Raw genomic sequence first — 25,086 nt, 5'->3', positions numbered from 1 at the left:
TGTCACTGTGCTGGTTATATGTACAAATGTTCACAGCTAAAAGCTTTGGTATTAGGTACAGTTGTAATTTCAAGCAGATTTTATGTAGAGAATGCTAGATATTGTTATGAAGAATTAAATATCAGTATAATTGTAAAATAAAAAATTATCCTATAAAGAGAAATATACATATAAAGTTACCAATATTATAAATAAGAATAGTTTAAAACTGAGAAAGCCAAAGCCCTCTTTAAAAGAAATATCATACTGCAGAAAATAAGCTTTATTTTTAAAGAACAATTTTAATGCAAACTTTAAAAGTCTGAGAGTTTTTATGTGATTTTGTTAATACTGCCGAAAGAATTATAATAAAACCAATGCTTAGAAAGCTTGCTGTGGAATGGTGCACTGCCATTGACTTTCTGTTCAGTCCACAGAGGGATTCCTGTGATTAGTCTCACCTTTTCCGACCAGCATGGTACACTGGCTGTCTGCCGATTGTCCCAGGTTTGAGTTACACCTTACACTGACTCTGTGAACCTAACAAAAAGATTGAGAGGTTTAAACTGTCATGTACATCATTTGAATCTGATTAGTTGAAAATTATTTGACGAAATTCTACAAATTTATAACCTCAGTGAATAATGAATGGGCTTATGTATTGTTTAACATTTATGATTACATGCAGTTTTCAATACATAAAAATAATAAACCTCATAAACAACTGATTTTTCCCCAATTCACATTAATACATAAACATACACAGATTTTACTATGTTATTAACTAAGAATTTCTGAATTTCTAACCTCCTTGGAATCCATATTTTCTAGAAGAGCTTTCGTCCTCTCGTTTTTGCGGACCAGTGATTTGAACACTCCGTCAGCGTACACATGGTAAGACTTGACATCGAGCTGGGCGTGGTTGAGGGGGGGTTTCCAGCTGATGACAATACTGTTGGTCAGCTGACGCTCCAGGGTGAGCTCTCGCGGACACGGCAGTACTAAAAAACATCGTAGATATCCTATAGCTCATTGTCAATAAATGTTTGTAATAAAAGGATGGCAGTTGAGCACTTAAATACATAGATTATGATGTACAGCTCAATTTCAATAGTTTCATCTTGAACCTCTATTCACTACATATAAATTATTACCTTGTAATTTAAGATTTCAACTACTGCATGCTTAAGTTTGTACTCAAAATACAAAAGTTTTGAGACATAAGCAGAACTAGTTTATATAAAAAAGCCCCACTTATCATCAAATCTAAACAATTAAACTGGACCTACATGTGTCCACAGGTTGACTCTGAATCTTGACAGAGGTCAACACTTTGCTGCTGTCCAGGAGGTCAAGGTCGTCTATATCACTGCTATGATCACTAGCTGGACGGCTGTTGGACCGACTGTTGTTTTGGTTGATGAGGGGTGACAGTTTGTCGGGAGTACTCTTCATTTCTAGTGTCTTCTGTTTGGTGTCTAAAAAGGTTTAAAATTCATAAAACAACAATGATGACAACTCTCATATGAACAAACAATTATACCCCCCTCCCTCCCCCCCCCCAAAAAAAAAAAAATTTATAATAATTTCCCAAAATTTCTTTCTCCACAAACATTTATCATGATGTTTAAGAAGTGATTTAGAAAAGTTTAAATGAGAGGAATTGAACAAAACATATGTATCAACACTTATATGTATTTATACTGATTTTTACAAATCATACAAAACATGTACAATTTGATATAAAAAATAACATGTCCATGATTATTCTTAATACAGACATATTGTGGACAAGGAACTCCAACATTGTGGGTGTGTTTACAGTAATGTCAGTCCTGTTCTTACCCTTGCCCCCCATTTCCTCACTGCTGTCATAGTCCAGATCTTGCTGGATGCTGTTACCAATGATGCTGTCGTCGTCATGGTGATTAGCGTCCGACATGGCCGCATGGAACTCAGATAGGTCTTCATCTATAATTCAATAAACTTTCTTTTATTCTCAAAATTTCTTCCTAGTTATTAATAAACTGAGCTACATATTTCTTAAATCAAGTTTTTCTTTCAAATATTTGCATCAACATGAATGAAAAATAAATTATAGTCAAGGGAGAAGCATTTTTACCTGCAACTTTTTCAATGAAGTTTGAAGGCACAAGACCCCTCCTGCCATCAAGGAGTTCCCCGTCAAAGAAACCATCCTATGCAAAATGATAGCAAAAACTGATGAAAATACACATATAATAAACAAAGAACATATATTACAAAATAGAAAATATTCAATCAGCATACTGGAATTGATGAATCTAGTTTATGTCGACATATATATCTATGAATTGACTGCAAATACTTTTTGGCAAATCTGCAGTAAATATCTTCACAGATTTTATCTACCATGTTCAAAATAAAGATCACTTGATGCAAACATTTATATAGTTCTACAATGTCACCCATGAGTCTGCTTACCTCATCCATTTCTCCATACACCAGGACGTAGTCACCGGCATTGATGGGAAGCTCAGCATCAGGATTCTCATTGGGCGAATGCTGAAAGGGATCATAGGAGTATTTAGCCTGGAACACTTGTATTGGCCCTTTCTTTGCGAGGATGGAGTGGCGACTTTCATCTATGGCAGAAATCTTCATCTGGAAAAACATAACCCTTTAATAAATCCCCAACAAAAAACATCCTTTTTCTTCTTCCAAATTTTGTTGAATATTCATGAATATTTAAAATTATTGATATAAGCTTGATTACTGGATGTTCTCATAGATTGGACATTTCATTTTATAAATCCTAGATATAATTGATTTACTAGTATGAAATGAAAGCCTAAGATCTTCAGAACAATCATCAATAACTATTGAATTGCGCCTGCCGATTTTCGCCTCAGGACATTTTTCACTCCAGTACAACTTCATACTCTCTAATTGCCCCTACTCAAGTTGTCTGCTATATTTTAAGGTCATTCACATCTTTCAGAACCTGGTGTTTTCTCTCTACATTTGGACATAAACATAGCACCCAGCAGCTCCCTTCAGATCTGGCCAATTAAATTTCATTGATTTTTCACCATAACTATGATCCCAAGAACTACTCTCTTAGCATGCAGTCTTATTGACAGAACAGCTCTTAACAGAAGAAATTCACCACCCAAAAATTCAATCTTAAAAACTGTTGTCATCACTACCATTTAAAATATTATAGGCATGCAAAATTTAAAGAATACACAGTCATAAATGCTGATCCTGCATCACTGATTTGATAGAGCTCAGACTTGTATATATCTCTTTAACTGACATTGCTTTTTAACACAATACATGTATATTCCGTCTTGAATTTGATGAAAAAAAATAAATAAATAAATACACCACATTAACTTAAGTGTTCTTTTCTTACCACTGAGATAGAACTTAAGATGCCTCCAAAGAAAATGTAAGTTATCTGCCCTTACCTTTTGCTCTTTTTGACTTTCCATTCCAGAATCCTCTCCACGATCTACAAAAAGACAGCAGCATTTTGTCAGAAGCCAGTGAAACCAGCCCAGCTCTCTCTCCATCATACCATCACTACTATGCATTCAGTTCTAATGGCAAGCGATGATGGCTGTGATTTTAATGTGGTGAATTTGTAATAACGCTAATGGATGTATAAAAACTTTACTATCTCTTTCATCTCTTGACATACCAGATTTATACACTAGGGTTTACTCCGGATTATGAATATAAAGTAAATACAACTTTATATCAAAACTCTGATGTGCATTATTCTGTTAATAAAAAAGGGGTGGATATGTGTACGTGTCGATGAAACCATTTAGTAGTGTAAGTAAAGTACCAGTAGCAGTGTGTACAGGTATCAATAATCACCATCAGTACATGAATTAAATCAGTACAATGTTAAGCAAGAGGTATGTACCACAACAAACTGTTCTATAACAATAAATTTGTCATTTTACTTGAATCTGTTTAAAAAAAATTTAAGTACCGTCAATATGAAAATCTAATTCTATTACCGGTACTTGTAATATCTTGAGCAATGAGTCAATAACCCAATTTTGCACTAACTTTAATGTAGGTAGAAAAGCAAAGGTTTATAACAAAGCAAGAAGAAAGCAACTGGCAGAAAAGCAGAACATATCATTTGCTTTGTTTAGAGAACTCTATAAAAAAAATTGTAAATAAAGCTATAAACAGGAAATCACTGTACAAAAAACTAAATCCAGCAATAAACACCTTACAACAAAAAACAAAACAAGACCAGTCACCTTCACATAAAATATCCTCGTCTGAATCTGAAGCCTCCAATTCTTTTAATTTTTTGGCTATTTCATAGAGTTCTGGATCTTCAAACTCCCCCTGGGCTTTGCCTTGGTCAGGGGACGGATTTTGTGAATTGTCTAAATCTTCATCGTCTGCAAAACCTACGTACAGAATTCACAAAATACCAGTCGCAGATTTTTAACCTTTTATCAACTTTGGTTATGAAGGTAAAATTTTGCTTCATTCTAAAATTTATTGATAGAAATAAAAACTTTCAAATTGATGTAAACCTTTCCATAGTGTATTGTCTCTTTTTGTGCTTAATTTGCCTTCAGTTCCGTATATACTCGCCTATAAGTATTGTTCGCCTATAAGTCTTTTTACATGTACGTGAAAACACCATCATCTATGCCTTGCACTATCTATCAGTCCCTTTTGATATGTGTATGTAAAATTTTGACTATGACTGGACTTTAATTGTTAACTTTGTACATGTATAACAAATGAATTTGTCTGAAATATTTAGTAGCAAGAATTAAAATCAAGGAAGATCTCTGTGCCAATTAGAAATCTGATAAAATTATAAAAGATTTTATGCTTAAGGAAATATTTTGGCTTCAAAGGTTTCTGAAAATTATTTTTTTGTGAATACAAAGGTGAAAAAAAGAAGGAATTAATTGAGCAGGAGCAAGATTTTCAATGAATTAAAAGGACAAGATGATTTGAGGAAATTGGAACATGCACTGTCACCCATACATCCAGATTTGTGGTCGTTGAACATCGTAATATATATGCAAAGATAGTTAGATGATAGGGTCTGAAGGAATGTACCATAATTCAAAACAGAAAACTGAACATTGCATACATAGATTAAAGATCTACAAAATTATATAAGAATTTAATTAATATCAGCAAAATTACGTTTAGGACTTAAATTCTAGTTCTACTGAATAATCTGTAAAGAAAATCCACCCATGCAACCCGACCCTTTTTTAAGTTGCAAACATATATTTTTAGAGTGCATTAAGCCACAGAAATTGAGTACGAGACAAAAATATGCCAGATAGCTATTTTAATCCCCCATATCAGCTACTATATTCGGGTCAATTGATTAGTAATGACCATCATTTACGGAGATAATGTCAGAAGATTTGCCTGTATTTAGGTAACAACAACAACAGATAAATGGCTGATAATGACAATTAATTGGAATTTTTGAGTAAGCCCAGGCACAATAATTGGCAGCAATGAGAGGCAATTACTAGAACGTATGATGTCATTGGTTGCAGGTTCATTTATTTATACCTGTGTCGAGAGACTTGGTGGAGTCGACTTGAACATTTTCACTTCCAGGAAACCGACTCGATTCCGTCAGTTGACCTGCATTTGATTGGTGAAAGTTTTCTGAAAAAAAAGAAAACCAATGCACTGATCGATATAAGAATATACAATTCATAAATAGCATATCATCATTTCTACTGAAAATAAGAATTAAGAAACAATTCATTTTTTAAGAAAAATAAAATCTTCAATTTGATTTACCTTCAACAGGAAAAGAATGAGAGGTGGGCAAACTCTTTTGATTGGATGATTCTTTGTGATGAGATAAACTGTGATTGGCTGGATGAGATGGGCTGCGATTGGCTAAGTCTCTGTGATGAGATGGGCTGTGGTTGGCTAGGTCTCTGTGATGAGATGGGCTGTGATTGGCTAAGTCTCTGTGATGAGATGGGCTGTGATTGGATGGATGTTTGAAGTTGTTTTTGGAGGCTGCAGATCTCAGAGTCTGTAGTTCCTGTGTCAACTCTCGATGCCTATCCTCCTGTTGTTGACAGTTCTGCTGAAGTTCACTCACACGACTCTGCAGGGGAGAGAGAGAGAGGTTCAATAACAGGCTATTGATTAAAGCTGCTAATTAATGATGATTACAAAACAACTTAAGTAACAAAATCAGTCATTTACATGCATGGACCCCCACTCAAAACAACCAATTTCAATGGTTTCCTTTGTATGATACAAAATGCATTGCAACTTAACAATTACAGGGAACAGAAAACAAGACAAATTTGCAATTGTATCAAATAATTCCATTTTTTTTATGAAAAACTAATTATACTTTTGCTTTCATCAAGGAGTTAAACTGCTCTGACTTAACATACAGATACAGTACATGATTTGGCTGGATTTGAAATGAATATTCATGGAGTTTAATGAATTGTATTGATTACCTTTAGAGAGTGCAGAGCCTTATCATATTCCTCTTTGGCATCCTGTTGGGCCTGAAATAAAAGAAAAATCAGATGTAATCCTCACTTTTATCCAAAAATCTATATTCCCTGCATCTTTGGCTGCCTCGCAGACACATCTGAACGTTAATATAGAGCCACATCGACAGGACCCGAACTTCACAGAAAACCTTATTCTTTCAGTCTATTTAGCCGGCAGATTGGTAAACAATGGCAACTTAATCTGAGCCATTTATTATTCATGATATCTATAAAATATTGAGTTATTTGAAACTTGTTAACACTTGACTTATTAATGGGTCAGCTAGGATTTCTGGGAACTATGAAAATAAGAGAACTTGATTAGTCTCAAGAAATGTTAATTACCAGATAATTTTCCTATGATAGTTAATACCATGGTAGTTGTTAACCACAAAAGTCACAATAATTACCCAAGAAATCTTCCATGAGTAATTGTAAAACATGCTTGGACATAAATAATTCAAAGGAAAATTTGCTGACGGTTTCCATAAAGAGAAGACAACTGAGAGCTGTTTCATGAATATTTCATCCTATTTTTGCAATATGAGACAAAATGCATTTTCATTTCCTTCTAATATTGGCTATATATATTGATATATACTGACACATTTTTCAATCATTATAGATGTCAAAAAAGCATAGAAACTCAATTAAATGCTCTGCATACTGTATACACTAAACTTTTTAACAATTTTTCTACTAATGGCTGACTATTGATGAATTCAAATTGAAGCATATTAAATATTACAAGTAACTTCTCATTTGGGCAATACATGTATCAAAACTCTGCAAAATCACATTGAAAAAAGTTTTTAAAAAAACCAACCCAACCTGTATGCAGTAGTACACCCAAGCAGTTATAGAAAAATCTTGGTATATGGTAATTTTAACAGTTTTACATCTATGACTGCACAGTTATTTGAAAGTGCTTCCTTTTAAAAATGTCCATATAAAGCAACAACATTTATGACAATTCAATAGTGCATACACCTAGGATGAATCTATTTATTATTCTTGAATGTAATTTCCCATAGCAATAGAAGAAAAACACAGACTTTGATATCAATCTCTCCTTTGAATTGAGCACCACTTCCTGGTATGGCTTTAACTATCTTATTCACTGTCTGTGGAGGTCATCCCAAGGGTACATAAAGTACTGGTACTTTCCTATCATGTCCTTATCATTTTCCTGTTACTTATTTCCTTTTTATTGTACCTGAAGTACATTTTGTTGTATTCTCATCGACTTAATTTCTAATTTAGCAAAATATGCATATTTTTGTAAAACAGCCCTTATAGGTTAAACCAAGGAACAAAGATTTTGATTCTTTATAAGCATGAATTTGTTTTAAGGGTGTTTGTGGTAATACTATCTGACTGTATATATCTATATATTTTCACAGAAATGACACTTTTTCCATTGAATACAATGAAAAGTAATAGAATAGCAAAAAAGCAATTTATGCAACTAAGAAAGTTTACAGAATTACTTCATTTTTGCAAAATTTGCAACACGCAAAAAAAAAAAACCCAACCCTGATATACGATATTGTGTCCTGACACAGCCAAATATATATGTCTGCTCTATACACCATACTCTGAGATTCAACAATATTTTTTACCCAGGTATTTTCAAATATTTACATTTTCCAGTGTCTTTGCCTGTGATAACAATATATATCGATTTTGTACTATATAACCCAAAACTTCAAATTGGGGCGCCAGTGGGGTTTGCTTATCTATATTAAAATATTTCATTGTTCAATGGCTTAAAATTATATGAATATAAGTAATAAGGAATCATTCTTTGAATAGTATGAGGTGATAATTTCGGCCGTGTCGTGATTGAATCTATCATAAAGCCCTTTGGGCTTTATTGGATTTGATCACAACCGGCCGAAATTATCACCTCATAAAACTCAAAGAATGATTCCTTATTCCTTATATAATGATCACCTGTTGGAGAGAATGGAGCTGGCTCTGTTTGTTCTGTAGTTGCTGTAGTGTGGACTGATGCTCATTCTCCAAGTCTTTAAGGCGATCGGCCGAGTCCTTCAAACTCTGTGGAAAAAGAAAAAAACAATTCATTTAGTGCAGAATCCTTTAAATTTTACGGAACTGAAACAAAAATAAGGCTCTCTAAATTTATTTACAGAATCCTTTAAACTCTATGGAAAAGAAACAAAACAATACTCTCGTAATTTATTTACAGAAGAATTAACCATTGATCCAGTCATGGCCGATGGAAAAATGTGAGAAGCTGTGATTAAGTCTAATGTTTCCGGCTGGAATATCAAAGCAAAGTATTGGAGAATTTGATCAATAGAGCACTTTTAAGGAGTCCTAAATTAACACACGGTAGTTACACCCAGAAAGTACAAATGATCGTGCAAGTCTTCATTGTTGAATGCCTTCATTCTCTAAGGAGGAAACATGTTCATTTTTTTTTTTTTTCTAGAGTCATTTAAGTTGCACATTCTTTCTTTTATCTTTATTTTCTATCTTTGTGTAAAATTCCAGTTGGAAGAAAATAAATTTCTTCGGGGAATCTTGTCCAGAAGAAGTATAATTCTGTGTTAATATATCATGTAGTCTACATGCAACTAAAAGAGGAGAACAAGAGACAGGAATCCCATGTAACTGGCTTATCTTTATTAATTTATGTGGAAAGTACATAAAATTAATCATCAATTAATTAAATGATGATCGACGCAGTTTATCTAATAACACTTTTCTTCCTCTATCTTCTCTCATAAAGATACCCCATATAAAAAGCAATCAATAATGTATTTACGTGATAATATATTCTCTCTCTCTCTCTGTCTCTCTCTCTCTCTGTCTCTCTCATTTTAAATGTTGCATAAACCTTCACTACTCCACCAGTATGAACTTGACCGAGAGTAGGTATTGAATATATTGGTTTTTCCTCGTAATCCCAATCTAGCGATCTGGAACTCATGAATATATGAACACAAATGACAATTACAGATAGATTGAAACAAGTATGCTAGAACGATGTGTCAATAGTCGGTAAACATTCGCTATCTCACAGGAATGACCCAAAAAGGTCCCTTTGCGGAATTAGAATTAACAATAACCTGATTAAATAGTTTTCGAACTAATGCACATTGAACTTGATGTATTGGTGAATTCAGTATTCAGGAAAAGTATACAACTGATATCCACAGAGCTTGGATTGTGGCAATCTATGTACAAGTAATATTATACCATCAAGATCCACAGAGCTTGGACTCTGGCAATCCATGTACAAGTAATAGTATACCAACGAGATCTCAACAGAGCCTGGACTATGACAAACAAGACTTGACCGGTATATAGCTCTGGTAGCTGTTACTCACTTTGATGGTTTCCTCGAGACTTCCTACTTTGACGTGCAGTGCTGTTCTTTCTTGTTTGGCTTGATCACACTCGTGCTGGGCCTCGGACAAGTTCAGCCTCAGGATGTTGCACTCTTCACTGACCTGAAAAAGACGAATGAAGAAATTAAAGTTCTGATATCAATATCCAACAAATCAATTAAAATACATGTATATGTTTTTTTTAATAAACATTTATGAAAATTGCACCAACCCATTTGACTGGTCTCGTCAATATTCATTGGTACAAATAACAAAGAATACAAATATTTTTCAACTATCGTTCCACCAAAAAGAATTATTTTTAACACTGATGACAATTTCATGGATCAACTATCAAATCAACTAAATATTGGTATTCAATGAAAATGAAACCACAGTAAGTTTCTACTTAGTTATAATACTTAGAAATGAAAAGTATACTACACATACAAGTAAAGCATGAACTAATACCTTTGGTATTCATCAAGATAATCGGCAGTATTTCTTGCAGTTCAATACTCAAGTGAAATACAAATAATGACAAGCAAGAAGTTTAAAACAGGAAATATTGTTTTAAAAAACCCAACTCAACAATTTAAACCAAGTAAAATTAGTCCAAGATCGCCAATTCCATTCTCTGTATCAAGGAATTCTAGTTAACACAACTTTAGAAATCAGACTTACATTTATACTGTTGTTAAGATATGGCAGAAGAAAAGTCTCGCTACGTTGAGGCCTACTCCCTGAACATGAACAAATCTGCCCCATGATGTTCTGCAGCAAGCACCAGCAAACTAGAGTTTGCAGGTCTCCATGACTGTTAATCTCTCCATTAACATCTCTTAAACATCCCGGAACAACATTAGGACCAGAAGGACTGCTAACTCAGATTAATATGTATATCTCCTATATGGCATTCCACACTGACCAAGCACTGTCCAGCTATCCAATTCAGAGTAAACAATTTTAACCAGAGCTAGCTGCTGCCTTCAATTCCTCAGTGCACATTCCATGATAAGTATAATCCAGAAGGGGGCCCCAAAAATGTGACCAAATTCAGTTAACGGCAATTAAGCTTTCCTCGCTGAAGTAAAGTCCAAGTTTATAGACAACATAAAGCTTATTTTCCTTTTTTGTTTTTTTTATCAGGTTATATTAATTAATCATGTCCTTTGTCAAAGCACATTTCACTTTGAGAGCCAATATTTACATATTTGATCATCAGTCCCAGAAGAATATTTTTGGGAGGTAGCGAAATTTGAACATGAATTATTTACAAAAACCACCCATCAATCTTTGTTGGGTCCATTGAAATTCATTCACTGTCATCTGTCATCAAAGGCCCTTTACACCACTGAACAAGTCTGGGTGCAGAGCTGATGACATCACCAACCTTGTTAATATGAAGACTCCAAAAAGATTTACCAGGGTGTTCGATCAATAGCCGTAATTGTAAAAATAATAGCTCCCTTTAATAATTATAACCACATTACAGGTCTTTAGAGCTTCCAACACATTTTTCTTTCAGGTCACACGGGACCAACAATCTTCCTGTGACAGGAACAAAAACAGGGCAATTATTGGCTGCAAAAAACAGCAGCCACAGCAGAATAGTCACAGAGCTTAAAAATTGTGGAGAGATGGAGACAGCATGGAGCATGCAGCAGCATCCTTCCATGGAGAGCGACAGTTCATAAATACAAACTGTTGATATGATTCACTTATAATTACTGTCAACCTGGTAGTATTGGGGGTGAAACGAGATCAATTGCTACACTCTGGGTGTGCATAACCCCTGCATTGATGAGTTAATCTCTCATTATTATCCCCATATTTATTGCCAATAACCATTTTCGGCAGCAGTTGTACGCCAGACCCGCCATGATTGTAAATATCAATTTCCACCTAATACACAGTATTCCCCGGAGTATTTTAAAACAAATAATTTTCAACTGCCGGGCTGACACAGGATTAAGAAATTTGATCAATAATTCTGTCCCAACTTTTACTTTTGGTGCCATCTTATTGATATTCAATAATCTAATTTCAATGAAAATATCTATCTTACGATGATGGCTATACATAGATTCTTGAAAGTCTTGAAGAACATCGTCATGAAATATCACCAAAGTAACATTATAGTAACACAGTTCCACTTTGAATAAATTTGATAATCAACCAATTAATATTCCAGCATCCACTCAGCATGTGTATTATGATTATTTGATCAAATGCACCAGGAAATGCATAATTCAAACAAACCAACAGCCTAAAAAATGTTTTGCAAATTGTCTGGTAACTTGAATCCTAAGTAATGATCAGAGACGGCGCAATTAGCAATAACCTTTAAAGTAAACACACTCATTTCTATCAAGGCCTCAATCTACATTACAATGCAATGTGATTATAAAGCATCATAATGATCGGAGAAAGTTTATGATTTAAAAAAAAAACAGGATAGCAAGGCAAAACATAGGCACAAGGGCCAAGAAGGGTTATTCCAATCCAGCCGTCCATATTCATTTCCATCTGTTGGAGACAGAATACTGTAAACATCATATATTTGGCTGTGTAATCTACCTTTCTTAGTGTTCTTGGCTTCTGCTAAATCAAGTACCAGTATATCACTATTTAAGTATCAAGCAAAATATAGTCATGTATGTATGCATGCATATTCCAAAAATGCATTTGATCAAATCTGAACTATTGAAAAATCACTTTCTGCTTCTTACATGCATTAAATATAATACAATTACAGTAACACTGCAGAGAGTTTCATAAAAAAGCATGGTAACCTGGCTACAAGAAATCAGCAATCCAATATATTCTTAGACCTAAAAATTTTAATACAGTCTAAAAACTGACAACTTCCCCTCATTATAATGGCATTGATGGTGGGTATTCCTGCCTTCGGTTGAGGGCAAGCTAATTACATACGACTTCAAAGTCTCCAGTCTCTTTAGAGACATGGAAATGCTGTTGGTGTTTTGTGTGCAGTACTCAAGATATCCCTTGACGTCAATGTATCTCTAAATAACCTTTCTGGGGTGTTTGGGTTTTTTTCCCTCCTGTTACATAACAATTGTATGGATGAAATACTGAAAATGCACCTGAATTCAACCTTCCAAGATTGAAATTAGCAAGGACAATGCAACTAACTAATGAAAAGTTACCAGTATGCAGAAATTTTGGAATTATTTTACAAATTGGTTTTGGATGTAATATTTGTTGTGGTCACATTCATATTACCGTGAGAAGCATTGTCAGCATTATGTACTAGTTTGTAAAGCATTTAAAAATTGAATCATTGAATCCCACAATAATCTGAACCTGTTTAACTTAAAATGCACCTTCTATGATTTCAAGTCAAAACTATACAAAAGGAAAATGGGGAAGGGGTTTGAACTTACAATCAAAACCATTTGTAAGTAAATGTTTCCTAAACCGAAAAAAGATATTTTAAGTAAAAACAAAATGTAGGTGCTTTTGGTAATTTGAAACACCAAATAAAATCATATATCCAATATTTACAGCATTATGCCTTCATTCCCTGAAAACACTTATACAGTACACAAGCCAATTTCGGTATCTTGAATACCATGAAAATGTCGAACCGATTTCAAAGTCCTAATCACTATTTTCTCATCTTATTTTAACCTCAATATCCCTAACCCTTGAATGTGAGTTTTATTTCTTCAGTCCCCTATGAGTTCAAGATAATGTTCTCTGGGGGCAATGAAGAACTTTGGTTTCTTGTGTTTGATTCATTTTTAAAAATTTGGTAGACCATTCTCTCTCTCTCTCTCTCTCTCTCTCTCTCCTCTCTCTCTCTCTCTCTCCCCTCTCTCTCTCTCTCTCTCCCCTCTCTCTCTCTCTCTCTCCCCTCTCTCTCTCTCCCCTCTCTCTCTCTCTCTCTCTCTCTCTCTCTCTCTCTCTCTTCTATCTTGCTCTCTCACTGAAACCTTCTATCAATGTCATTGCAGTACATATCATGAATATAGAAAATCTATTGGCTATCTCCAGGGAATTGATAAAAGCATATTGTCTGGATCCTTGGCATGTAAGAATAGCTGATGGACAAGATAACTTGCAGTGAGCGATTAATTTGGGATTAAGGGTGCTTGATTTAATTCCTTAATTATATTACATACATACTGATGTTGAGTCAACTGTAAAATTTAACAAAAAACATAGCATTCAGCATATCGTCTAATGCATTAAAAGCCAGACAAAATGTTAAAAAAGTCAAAATTATTTTTAAATTATTGATCACGAGCAAAACCATCAGCTTCATGCATTGAAGTTAATATGGTCATAAACAAGTAACCATAAAAACAACATATATTTTACAGTTTTATCCAAAACAGATGTCACTTAGAAAAAAAAAATATTAGATTGTTTTACCTTAAATTTAAAATCCTGGAAATTACACCAAACCACGTTGATGATTTTCAACATTTCAACATGGAGGTGTAAAACGAACAAATGCCGAGTGGTGTCTGCTCTATCCGATGCTGAGGAACTCATCTCACTTTTCGCCCCTTCCTTTTTTCGTACACTACCTCATTATTACTTCATCAGTTTCCGACAGACCAACTTTCACTTACAATCGACACCTACAGATGCAAGCTTGTCATAACGTACACTTCAAAACTGCCGATCAATTCTCCCCAAGACATGTGGACAGAATTCAACTCTGCACAGTTTCCCCACAGTTAACTTTGATTTTCTTTCCTTCACTTGCAATAAATTCATCATCTGTTAACTGAGCTTCCCCGTAATTTGAGGGAGCATATACCTACGGGCTGCAATTGCCTGCATGATCAATTTTCATATCTCTATATTATGATTAAAATATCATAAAGCCCTCTTTCCATTAGTTACGTAAATGTCTATGAGGGCTGAACTCTGTTAGCTAATAAACCACATCAGCTGATTAATCCATTTTGTCACAATATGGGGAACAGCTAAAAGCTATCGGGACCAGGTAGCAGTCAAACCGAAATATCGGAGATATACTCCGATAAAAGTTCGCACCAGTGTAATCAATACTCATCCAAACAATGCACCGTCAATTTCCCTTTCTAGAAAATTTCCTCCTTATCATTTGTTAATTTCCTATATTACTTTGCGGCCTCATGGCGACAGCCATTTTTTCTTAAGGCATGGAAAATAAAATAAAAGAATAACATTTATCCCTCAAAAAAAAAAAAAAATTCATGGACTGCTGAAGAAGACATATGAGTTAAGTTGTCAATAGATATAGGGTAGCTGTCAAAAGACCAGTAAGCGCAGTGTGTATATGAAGTGAAAAACCAATTATATGGCCTATATTGTCATTATCTTCTCCCCCGCTGCGGTCTCTAGCAGACACCATAGTACACCTAGGATCCTAGCTCAGAGGCAGCAGGATTTAGCCATCATTAGCAGAAGACACTTCACCACCTGTGGTGTTTCCACAATAGTCTTTAAAATGCTGGTGTTTTTGGCTAGTGTCTCCATCAAATGGATCAGGATCATATATATCTTAAAAATCTTTTCTCCAGAGAAAAATAATGTTCTTCTGAATCTAAAATGATGGGTACCACTTTTTTGCTCTTTTACTGGCAAAGATATCCTTTTTGTTGAGACTTTGAAGACTGTAGAATTTAATTAAAAATTAAGGATTTTTTTTTTTTATCTTCTTTTAATTTTACATTAAGGATCACCCTGAAATCCATGGTGTCAGATAAGTGTTAATTTAGCTCTACCCACATCATTTGCAATCTGAGTCCATGCAGTTTAATAAGATGTCGCTTTCTCATTTCTTTTCTATTTTCTTCTCTTATGGAATGGTGTTTTCAATACACTGATGTATTTTGAAACTAAAAAGCAATAAACTTTCAAAGTCAAGCCCCAGAGGAACAAAAAAATTTAATATAAAAATAGAATATGGTGTTCTTGTCTCATAAAAAGCTAATATATCTCTGAAAAACTCTCTTACAGAAATGAAAAATTACCTGATATATTCTTTACTGTATATAAAATTACCACTTTAGAAGAATGAACATTATATAAGAGGAAAATATTTGAGACCTTATAGGTAATTTTGTAAAAAGAGAAATTTCATTTTACTCCACAGAATCAATGCACAATATGCAGTCAATGAAAAAAGCTTTTTTTGGTCATTCATATGGGTATGAAGGCAGTGAGCATTGCATAACCAATGTCAAATTTGAGCCAATCTAAATTTATATCAAAGAGAAAAAAAGAAATATCCAAAAAATAGATCTCTTAATGGAGAGACCTAATATAGGCTATCTTTGCCTGTTGTTCAATCCATATCAACTTATAAGCTTATATGTATGTTTTTGAATAAAATACTTTCTAAACTTAACTAGACCCCTTTTTTGACAGCCAAAAACATCAACAATTGTGTAAGATGGCCAAATGTCTAGGACATTGCCAAAAACTTAAACAATGGGACTACCCATGAAGTTTAATGATAAAAGTGACAAAAGTGAAAAGTCTTCTACGGAACTATTGATGAACCAAAAGCAGATTGGAATCATGCAGGTCACTATCACAATTGGGCACCTTTGGTCATCACTTATCTTGAACACAGTTTTCTTGAATGCAATTGTTGATTTCTTTGGATTTTTTGTCCTAAAACTTAAGAATTAAAACTTTCCTGCAGTAGAAGTCTCTTTTTAAAAAAATAAATCTGTGTATCTAACTTTTAAAGACCGGACGACCAATCCAGAAAAATCTCAGTTCAGTTTTGTATATGTGGAATATGAAAAAATAAATTCAATACCAAAACCTAAAAGATAATATTAACATTCACCAACCCCCCACAACCTTCAAGCTTGCATGAGGGTAGCAGTGATTAAAATGCAGAATATGACAGACAGAAAGACAATCAAATACTTTGGTTTCTCATGCCTGGTGGCCATTTCCTGGTCTGTCTCGTAAAAGTCCAATTACAGGTATGAGGCACTTCTGCAACAGGTTTCCCTTTCTCCACTAATTCTAATGACTAATAGCTGCAATTATGCTTCTGTATTTCCATCACTTTCCCAGACTGACATGGTTTCATCTATAATTGAGCACCCTTGGAGACATTTGCTAATGTGCCTGCTCATTTGTTGCTGCACATTAAAAGACATCATTTTCCTGTTTGTTCCCTCTGACAGTTGCTCATTAAAAACATTCTGCAGCAGCATCTTGCTAAGTGACAAACGGCTTAACAAGATTGTGCACTGGGTATGCATGAGTTTCTCATTTAGCTGTCATAGCCCATTCCAGGTTACTTTCAAAAGACATGCATGCACTTCTGACTTTCTATTTAAAACAAGCAAGCACTTAAAGAAGCACAGAACTTTAAGCAAATGAGAACATTAGCATCAGATATTCTACTTTAGCCCTTAAATTCTCTCTCTTCAAACATATATCAATAGTTTTCTCAAGAAATTCTCACCAAAAGCCACTCACAAAAATTCAAGATCAATGACCATTTGTCACTAAGGCTAGTGCAGCCATCTTTATAATTCTAAAATGGTTAACTTTCTGTTTATCTGTTAACTTTCCAAAATGTCCTGCCTTTATGTCTAACACTAAGAAATATACACAAAATAATCCAGTAAGCTTTAGAAAAAAAATGCAAATCTAGTAATTAAGATGTCTGGACCTATGGTGAATCTCAGTGACGGATACCAAGAATGCATCTGGCACACAGATCAGAAAATCTTGGACCTCATTAGTTTAACGGTCAGTCAGCAATTGGAACTAGAATTGCGGAAATAGAGTCGACAGGCTTAGACGTTTAGACATAAGGTTATTAAAAATTTAGCCTCCAACTCCTACTCACAATTTTCGCCAAAAGTAATGAATATATAATGTACGCTACAAATAGATATTCAATTTTTGTCGATCCGAATAAGTATGAAGTATTCTCTGTAGATCAACGTTACCAAGATTAGCTGTTGACATACATACTGCTTCATATAACAAATGATTTTTTCTACATCTCCGAGCCAATACCATTGATTCTACGAGTTTATGATGAAATAGTATGCAGTATTCAAAGAGACGCAGATTTGCTTTGATTATCAAGTTATATCATTTCAGGTAGAATATCTGATCATTCATTGGTACATGTGACAGCAAACTAAAGCATCCAACCGAAAATTCCACAAAGCAATCAATAATAGCTATTGATGTAACCCATCGATATATTTATATTCAGTAACGAAAATTGGAAAATTTTAATTTGAAATTTATAAGTTTACAATTAGATTTTAATTCATTCTCACAAATATGATTTTTATTTAATTGCACAGCCACTTCTCATATAACTTGGTCAATAGCTTTTTTTTTCCAAAACTAGTACATGTATCTTCAAAAAGATTAAAACATTTGACATGGTATGAAAGATTTTCTTGTAATATATGTTAAGTCTGTGAAGATTGAGATACAGGTACCAAGTAAGAAGAATGCAAATAACATACATCATATTTCTGATTTTTCAAATTAATTACGTGGAAATCTTATACTCTGCAGAGGAAGTAACACAGTATCGATATAATTATTACATGCAAAAGATAATTTTAAAATGAAACAAAATAATAACAGTAAATGATAAAATTTTTTTAGATGCATGTTTCAAATTGCAATGTGTCCTAAAAAGCATATCCTTTGCATATTTAATATGTGCCGGTAGTTAAACCGTCTATTAATTCTTTTCCAAATGAAAATTTTGCACTTTTGTCATTCCCATGAGTGCACTTAAAAGAAGGTTGAAAACATTCATTTTATAATGATAGCTGTGAAATGGAATGAATTTTAAATCTAAAACAAATTTCTTTCTCAACATAAAAAATTTTGAACCCACAACTGAAATGGAAAATCCATATTCCCAGAAGGCCATGCGAAAGTAGGAATGCTGGGAGATTTCCCTTGATGCTGGTCTATTAATGGACTCTGACTTATCTAGACACAATAAAGCAGAGATCGCATCAACCTGACAACCAGCCAGACACCTCCCGTGGATAAACTCCTCCATCATTCTGATTGGTTAAGTAAATTAAATGTGTAATACCATTAAGAAGTCCCAATTATGCAACCCCCCCCCCCCCAACCAACATACATTAAATCAATCGTAGACTACCAGTATATGCAGTACGTACTATGTACATGTATTAATAAGCACTACTGGAAAATATATACTGTAATTGTATTGTATTTGGCATGTACAGTATTTGGTGGAAAATAATTTTTCTGAATTAATGTACCAAATTTATCATTTTATCTACTTTAGACCATAATTTTAAACTTTTATATACCTGTAAATTTTAAGATAAAAAAAAATAAGTTTTACTAAACTAATCAAAACCTTAATATTAGATACTTTGTATGGTTTGCATGACATCACTAACAGTATATTTCTTGCCTTTACTACTCAAATATTAAGTCTGCCCCCCCCCCCCCCCCCAAAAAAAAAATTGGTTAATGGAAAGTTTAATTATTTTTTCTTGCAAACTCAGCAAAATTTATTAAAATTCGAAGGAATCAAACAATATTCCAATAACTTTGGCCCGAAAAAGATTATTATTATACACGATTCTTTCAGCCCCACATTTTTTCAGTTATCTTAACTTCATCATATTTTTCATCTATTTCTAGATTTCCAAACCATATTTTGTTGATGGGTAACTATTTTCACAAAAAGGAATGGCAATTGCTGTCAAAGTTAGCTATATTTAGATGTAAAATACTTGTATAAAACATAAAATAACACTGAAAACTTTTTGAAAATGTTAACACAATTTTTTGTGATACAAATTGTCACTTTCATTTCTGAAGTGGGCACGATAAACATTTCAATCGCGCTGACATTTCGTTACGCTGCTTGCGGAGGATTCTCACAGGATTTGACAGGAAGCATATCTGTCCTAATCAATAGCCAGCCAATCAATGCACTCCCTAAACCTCATCATTAGACTAACCACTGGCACTGACGTACGTATTTTAGAGTTATCCTTCTTTGCTTTTTAGATGTAAATCAACGGCTAATGCATCGATACCTCACCTTCCCAATATTTCAACTTCAAAAACGACCCACATATTTTGGCGTCATTTTATCTTCTTTTTTTTAAATTTCTAATTCATCCCCTTCACACAACATTTTTTGTTCACTTAGGCATGATCCCCTTCCTATATTTCATTGCACCACTCTCTCATTCTGACGAAAAGTTCATCTTTTTTGTTAGAGTTTGTGTGGGCACTTATGATGACCTAATACAACATGCAATCTAATTACACAGCTGATATCCAGTTTTTAATATTTTAAATTACACTGCATAGATCTGCTTCTAGCTCCTAAAAAAAACACTGACCTGTTCTAGATCCTGCAGGCGGTGTTGGAGATCGGAAACTTGGACCGTCAGTCGAGTGTTCTCGGCCGCACTCTCCTGTAAATCACTCTCCTGAGAAAAAAATAACAATATTGTTCTAGATATCTGACCCACTCTTGTGCAATTTTATTCAATAATATGCATTCGTAGGTGGTTCGCGAGGGTATAAAAGGTTTTGCACTATTGCAGAAAAAGAAAACATAACCTGCATCAGCATGTAAAATCTTAAATCCTGGAATGATTAACCCAAGAACCCCAAAATTGCCTATTTTGATTAAATGCAATATATGACCTTGACCCTAGTCAAATGACCTCAGATCAAGGTCATGACACATTAGTCCTTAAAACCCACTACTATTTTTACCATTAAAATCTTATGGACCAGTGTCTTGTTATGGTCATAGAGTGGTAAGGACTGATGGGTAGATATATTAAATAAGACATTACCATACATGATTCTAAAAATACACCTTACCAATCCCTCCCCCCCCCCCCTTTAATAAAATAATTATAACCAAAGTCCATTAACAGGAAAAAATAAGCTAGTATTGTTAATGTCTTTAAACTCATTAATGTCTCTAAACTGAATTCATTTTCATAGCACATCTCACACCATTATATCTAGCATCAGTCTTCAAACTTGTTAATTACCAGTAAATAAGTAAAGAACTACAAGTAAAGGGACATAATGATCTATTTTTGCCCCGTGTAATTTTCACCCTTCTTCGCTTGCAAACAGTTTCGCCATGTCTTAAATTTGCCCAGACACAGTTGTGTTTAAAGAGAGATAATTTGAGACAATTGGAATTTGCCCAGTCTTAAATTCACCCACTCAGACAACAAGGGCAAAAGGGGCAAAAATAAAACGGGGCGAATATTTCCCTGTATACAGTAGTGCTTAATTTACCGTACATGCAAAATCATTGTTCATAACTCTCGTAAAATTCTATTTTCACATTATGATCAGTAAAAAGGTGCAATACTGTGACTAAAATATTTCAATATGGAAAACTGATAATTTGTTGGTGTTTAACCATCATTAAACATTCCATGATTTCTCGGCACTTACAAGTTCTTTATTCCTCTGTTTTTCCTTTTTGATTTCTTCTGCTAATGTTTCACATTCGATCTTCTTCTGTGTAAGTTCGATTTCCTGAAAAAAAAACACAAAAATTTGAAACTAGTAAAGGTATCAAACTTGATTCATTCAGAATTTTCTACATAACCTTATAAACTACTGGTATTTTTTGTTGTCATGTTTTAATACATATCTTATAAACATTCAGAGTTTCTGATGGTCTGAGATTACAAGCAATTTCATTTATGCTTAAAATTTAGGCAAGATCTTGTCAATTTAAAGGCTCAAGCTAAATAAAGATATAAACCTTACATACATTGTCAACTTTTCACTTATCTAACCAAACTTTCAAGTTCATAAAATAAGTACACATATTTCTTGTAAATCATCAACAACTTCATAAAAAAGATGCTATCATCTTTTTCACCTCCAACCTGAGTTCAAAGTCTCTGAATCAATATTAACCATAAACTACAAATGAATTTGTTTGATCGTCCTTCCTGGACTGACAAGACTTTCATATACTACCCGGGAGAAACACTGGTCCTCATTTTTATAGCCAAAAAAGACCTGATAAAGCTTCTTAATTAAAAGAATCTAACTGAAAATTATTTCCATTTCACGTAACAGAGAATAGCCATGAGGGGCAATTCGTTCCTGTTACTCCCTACATGAAATGGACTTCTTGATTCATGCCACTTATAATCCCTTCAGCACTCAGTCGGAGAGAACTTATTATAAAATATGACTTATTGACAACCACATAAAAAATCTAATTCCAATGAGAAACTCTTTAACAGATCTAGACCTCTGACAACACAGGGAAAAAAAACGAAGACCCTTTATGACTCCTGCAAGGCCTATGGCTGAGCTGCATCCATCGATAAATCTACACAATTTTAGACAACAATATAAACTCACTAGCACAATAATTTGCTTGGTAAACGTAATTCTCAGCATAGACAACTAAATCTTGATAATGGAAATGTGGAACAAATCTAGAAAGCCATTTATTCCTCTGTTTAGTTATATCCTTTCTTCATGTTTATAGACGAGATCTGTTAATGAGACCGCTTCTCTCGCATTTAAAATTCATGAGTACAACATATACACACAAATTACTTCAACACCTTCTTTTGGATGCATCTGACATGGGATGGGACCCCCATGGTAGCTAGGTCAGTCAAATGAGTAATTGCTTCGTTGTCTGAGAAGATGCATACATGTATGAGGATGCCCTGACCAATTCGAGCTTTGTTTATCACAAATCTTAGTCATTAACAACGAACTAGGTTATAAGACACTGTACTACCTAACCCATTCACTTAAATCATGCACTGCACATCATAGATAAAAATTTAAAAACTTTACCATAGTTTGGTCAGGGTAGTTACTGCTAGGAATGTATAAAAACCAATTCTGTTCAATGATAATTAGCAAGCATAAAAAGTCCTGTTTTGGGTATCATGAAAAAAAATTAACCCATCCTGTACATAAAAAATCAAAGTACTGAAAGTACATTGAAACACACCTAACATGTTTATCAATAAACATGCTTTTGATAAAAAATACTTTTTAATACTTTTTATTGCATGAAAACAAGTGAACAAAAAAACATTTTAAAGCAATCAATATTTTTCTTATAAAGAATTTATATATAAATTGATACCTTTCAGAATTGTTCTGGGACTACATAAGTTCATTAGATGCAAGCAGCTCTTGCTATTTGCATCATTTAATGCCTATTAACTCTTAAAAACATCCCTCCAGAATAGTAAAATTGCTACATTGTTACAATGTTGTCATTCATCTTTATATACTCAGACATTTCAATCTAGCTTCTCTTCTGCTACATATCACAGAACTTAAGGTCAACCCCCTGAAATCAAATTTACTTACGAGTTTCTCTGTGTCTTCTCTGGCTTTCTCTAATTTGCTGAGTTCCTTCTGAAGTGTTTCATTGGTTGTCTCTAATTCCTTCAACTTCTTCAAATCTGCCTGCACAGCCTACAAGACAGAGTAAAGAAAGGGTATAAGATGTAACTGCTTAGAGCAAAATCAATTCCTATAACAATGAAGACTCTTTAATGCAATATTAGCGAATAGTAGCTCCTGATTTTGCAGACATTGACTGGAAAGCACCATGCAACAAAGAAAGAAATTGACATGAAATAGCAGCTGTCATAATCAAGTCTCTATCAAGCATCCCTTTAATAAGGATGAATTCTAAAAGTGTCCTTGGTATTCATGCATTGATCCATCAATATACATGCATAGCCCTCAATTTGGCTTTTTCTTCAATTTTGGGGGTTCACCCTCTTTCTCTATCAGCCAAAATATTCATTATTACCTTCCTATGGGGAAAATTGTCATAAAAAATGTATGAGATTTGGATTGCTTCTATAGAGGTAAGTTATATTTGTTGCAATAAATGTCAGACCACTGATGCCTTTAAACCTCAAACCTGAAAAGTGTCAAATTCAAGAGGGGGCTTCAACAACTATTGATTTCTTCTGCAGCACCCTAAGAAATATTCTAATGTCAATCAATCCCAGCTTAAATTATAGGGATTTCCTATTCAATAGGTTAATATCTTGTTTGCTGAACATTAAATATCGAAACACTATAAGCAAACAGCCATATATAGACACTCCCTGAAAACTCATTTCTATGGGGTGTGAAGTAAACAATTGAAACAGCTAGAAGTATTGATATTCTCCATGTTTTAACCCTGCAAACAAAACTCATTAGTACATAAATACTGATCTACTTTATCTAATTTCTTAGTATATCTCACTTCTTTTGCACTTTTTCTATGAAAAAATCTTCCATTAAAAATCAAGTTCCGAGTTCTTACCTTTAAGCAACTGACACTAGCAAAGTGTTGCAGAAGCCAAAATCTAGCACAATTGCAACAGACAAAAGCAGTGTGTGTATTATGGTCACCAGATATAAGAGTGGAAACAAGAGTGACTGGCCCTGATCAATTAAAAAATAGGTAAACAAGCAGACGTATTGATCTGGGTCTCTATCGCGTTTACAACTGTCTCCAGCACCACTATTTAGTAATCGGCAAGCTAGTGCTTTTCTACACCTCATGAAAAGTGCTTATGTCCAATGCAGACATGCAATTTGCTCATTAACAGGCAATTACTTTTTTCCTTCAATGCGGTCCATATTCCTAAACAATCTGCAGAACATTTGAAGCCACTCACAATCTCGATAATTTCAGCAAATTATTGGTCTTCTATGGAAAATTGTGGTTTTAGTATGAGCTGCATGGGCATAACCTAAAATTTTTATGGCTTCTCTTCTCTAAAGGGAAATATCCCTTTCCGAAAGACTCGATGTTTCATATGACAAACCATTATGTCATTGATATGGGTTTTTTCTAAAGCCAACACCTGACATCAAAGTGGAAATGCAAACAGGGATGGAACCTTTTGTCAAAGTGACTGCAATTTAAATCTACCATTGGTTATGCTTTAAAAGCTTTAAAAATTCAGTTCCAGCTAGCTTACCTATTTCCCATTTCACGACAAACAATGAAATCGCTCTCCTGCAGTATTGACAAATATCAAACCCATAATTCCAGACAGAAAATTGAATAGTGATTACCACTTGTAAATCAAGGACACTCTCTTCTGTGGCCAAGTCTCTGAGTGATAATGCACGACCACAAGGAAGACTTCAGCACCATTGATTAGGACTGCGATACACGGAGGATCTCTGAGCTTCGGGAGATAATC

General features: G+C 34.1%; 1 protein-coding gene across 22 annotated transcripts in view; it reads right to left on the bottom strand.

The window, feature by feature from the left end:
* The window catches only part of LOC105327511 (RIMS-binding protein 2), a 66,080-nt gene that overhangs the window by 11,911 nt on the left and 29,083 nt on the right, over window positions 1-25,086 (bottom strand). For 21 of the 22 annotated variants that reach the window (XM_066078740.1, XM_066078735.1, XM_066078725.1 and 18 more), the window contains 16 exons: window positions 23,237-23,344; window positions 21,329-21,412; window positions 20,242-20,331; window positions 9,866-9,988; window positions 8,463-8,567; window positions 6,468-6,518; window positions 5,782-6,100; window positions 5,545-5,643; window positions 4,245-4,400; window positions 3,432-3,475; window positions 2,443-2,622; window positions 2,102-2,177; window positions 1,825-1,950; window positions 1,269-1,457; window positions 787-980; window positions 441-519 (listed from right to left, as the gene is read on the bottom strand). In XM_066078740.1, the coding sequence (XP_065934812.1) occupies window positions 441-519; window positions 787-980; window positions 1,269-1,457; window positions 1,825-1,950; window positions 2,102-2,177; window positions 2,443-2,622; window positions 3,432-3,475; window positions 4,245-4,400; window positions 5,545-5,643; window positions 5,782-6,100; window positions 6,468-6,518; window positions 8,463-8,567; window positions 9,866-9,988; window positions 20,242-20,331; window positions 21,329-21,412; window positions 23,237-23,344 (2,023 nt within the window). The remainder of the gene's footprint in view (window positions 1-440; window positions 520-786; window positions 981-1,268; window positions 1,458-1,824; window positions 1,951-2,101; window positions 2,178-2,442; window positions 2,623-3,431; window positions 3,476-4,244; window positions 4,401-5,544; window positions 5,644-5,781; window positions 6,101-6,467; window positions 6,519-8,462; window positions 8,568-9,865; window positions 9,989-20,241; window positions 20,332-21,328; window positions 21,413-23,236; window positions 23,345-25,086) is intronic. The other variant, XM_066078733.1, reaches the window with a different exon arrangement.

The sequence above is a fragment of the Magallana gigas genome, chromosome 3, assembly GCF_963853765.1.
Source record: "Magallana gigas chromosome 3, xbMagGiga1.1, whole genome shotgun sequence".
Classification (NCBI taxonomy): domain Eukaryota; kingdom Metazoa; phylum Mollusca; class Bivalvia; order Ostreida; family Ostreidae; genus Magallana; species Magallana gigas.
This window is presented reverse-complemented; position numbering and strand designations above follow the sequence as displayed.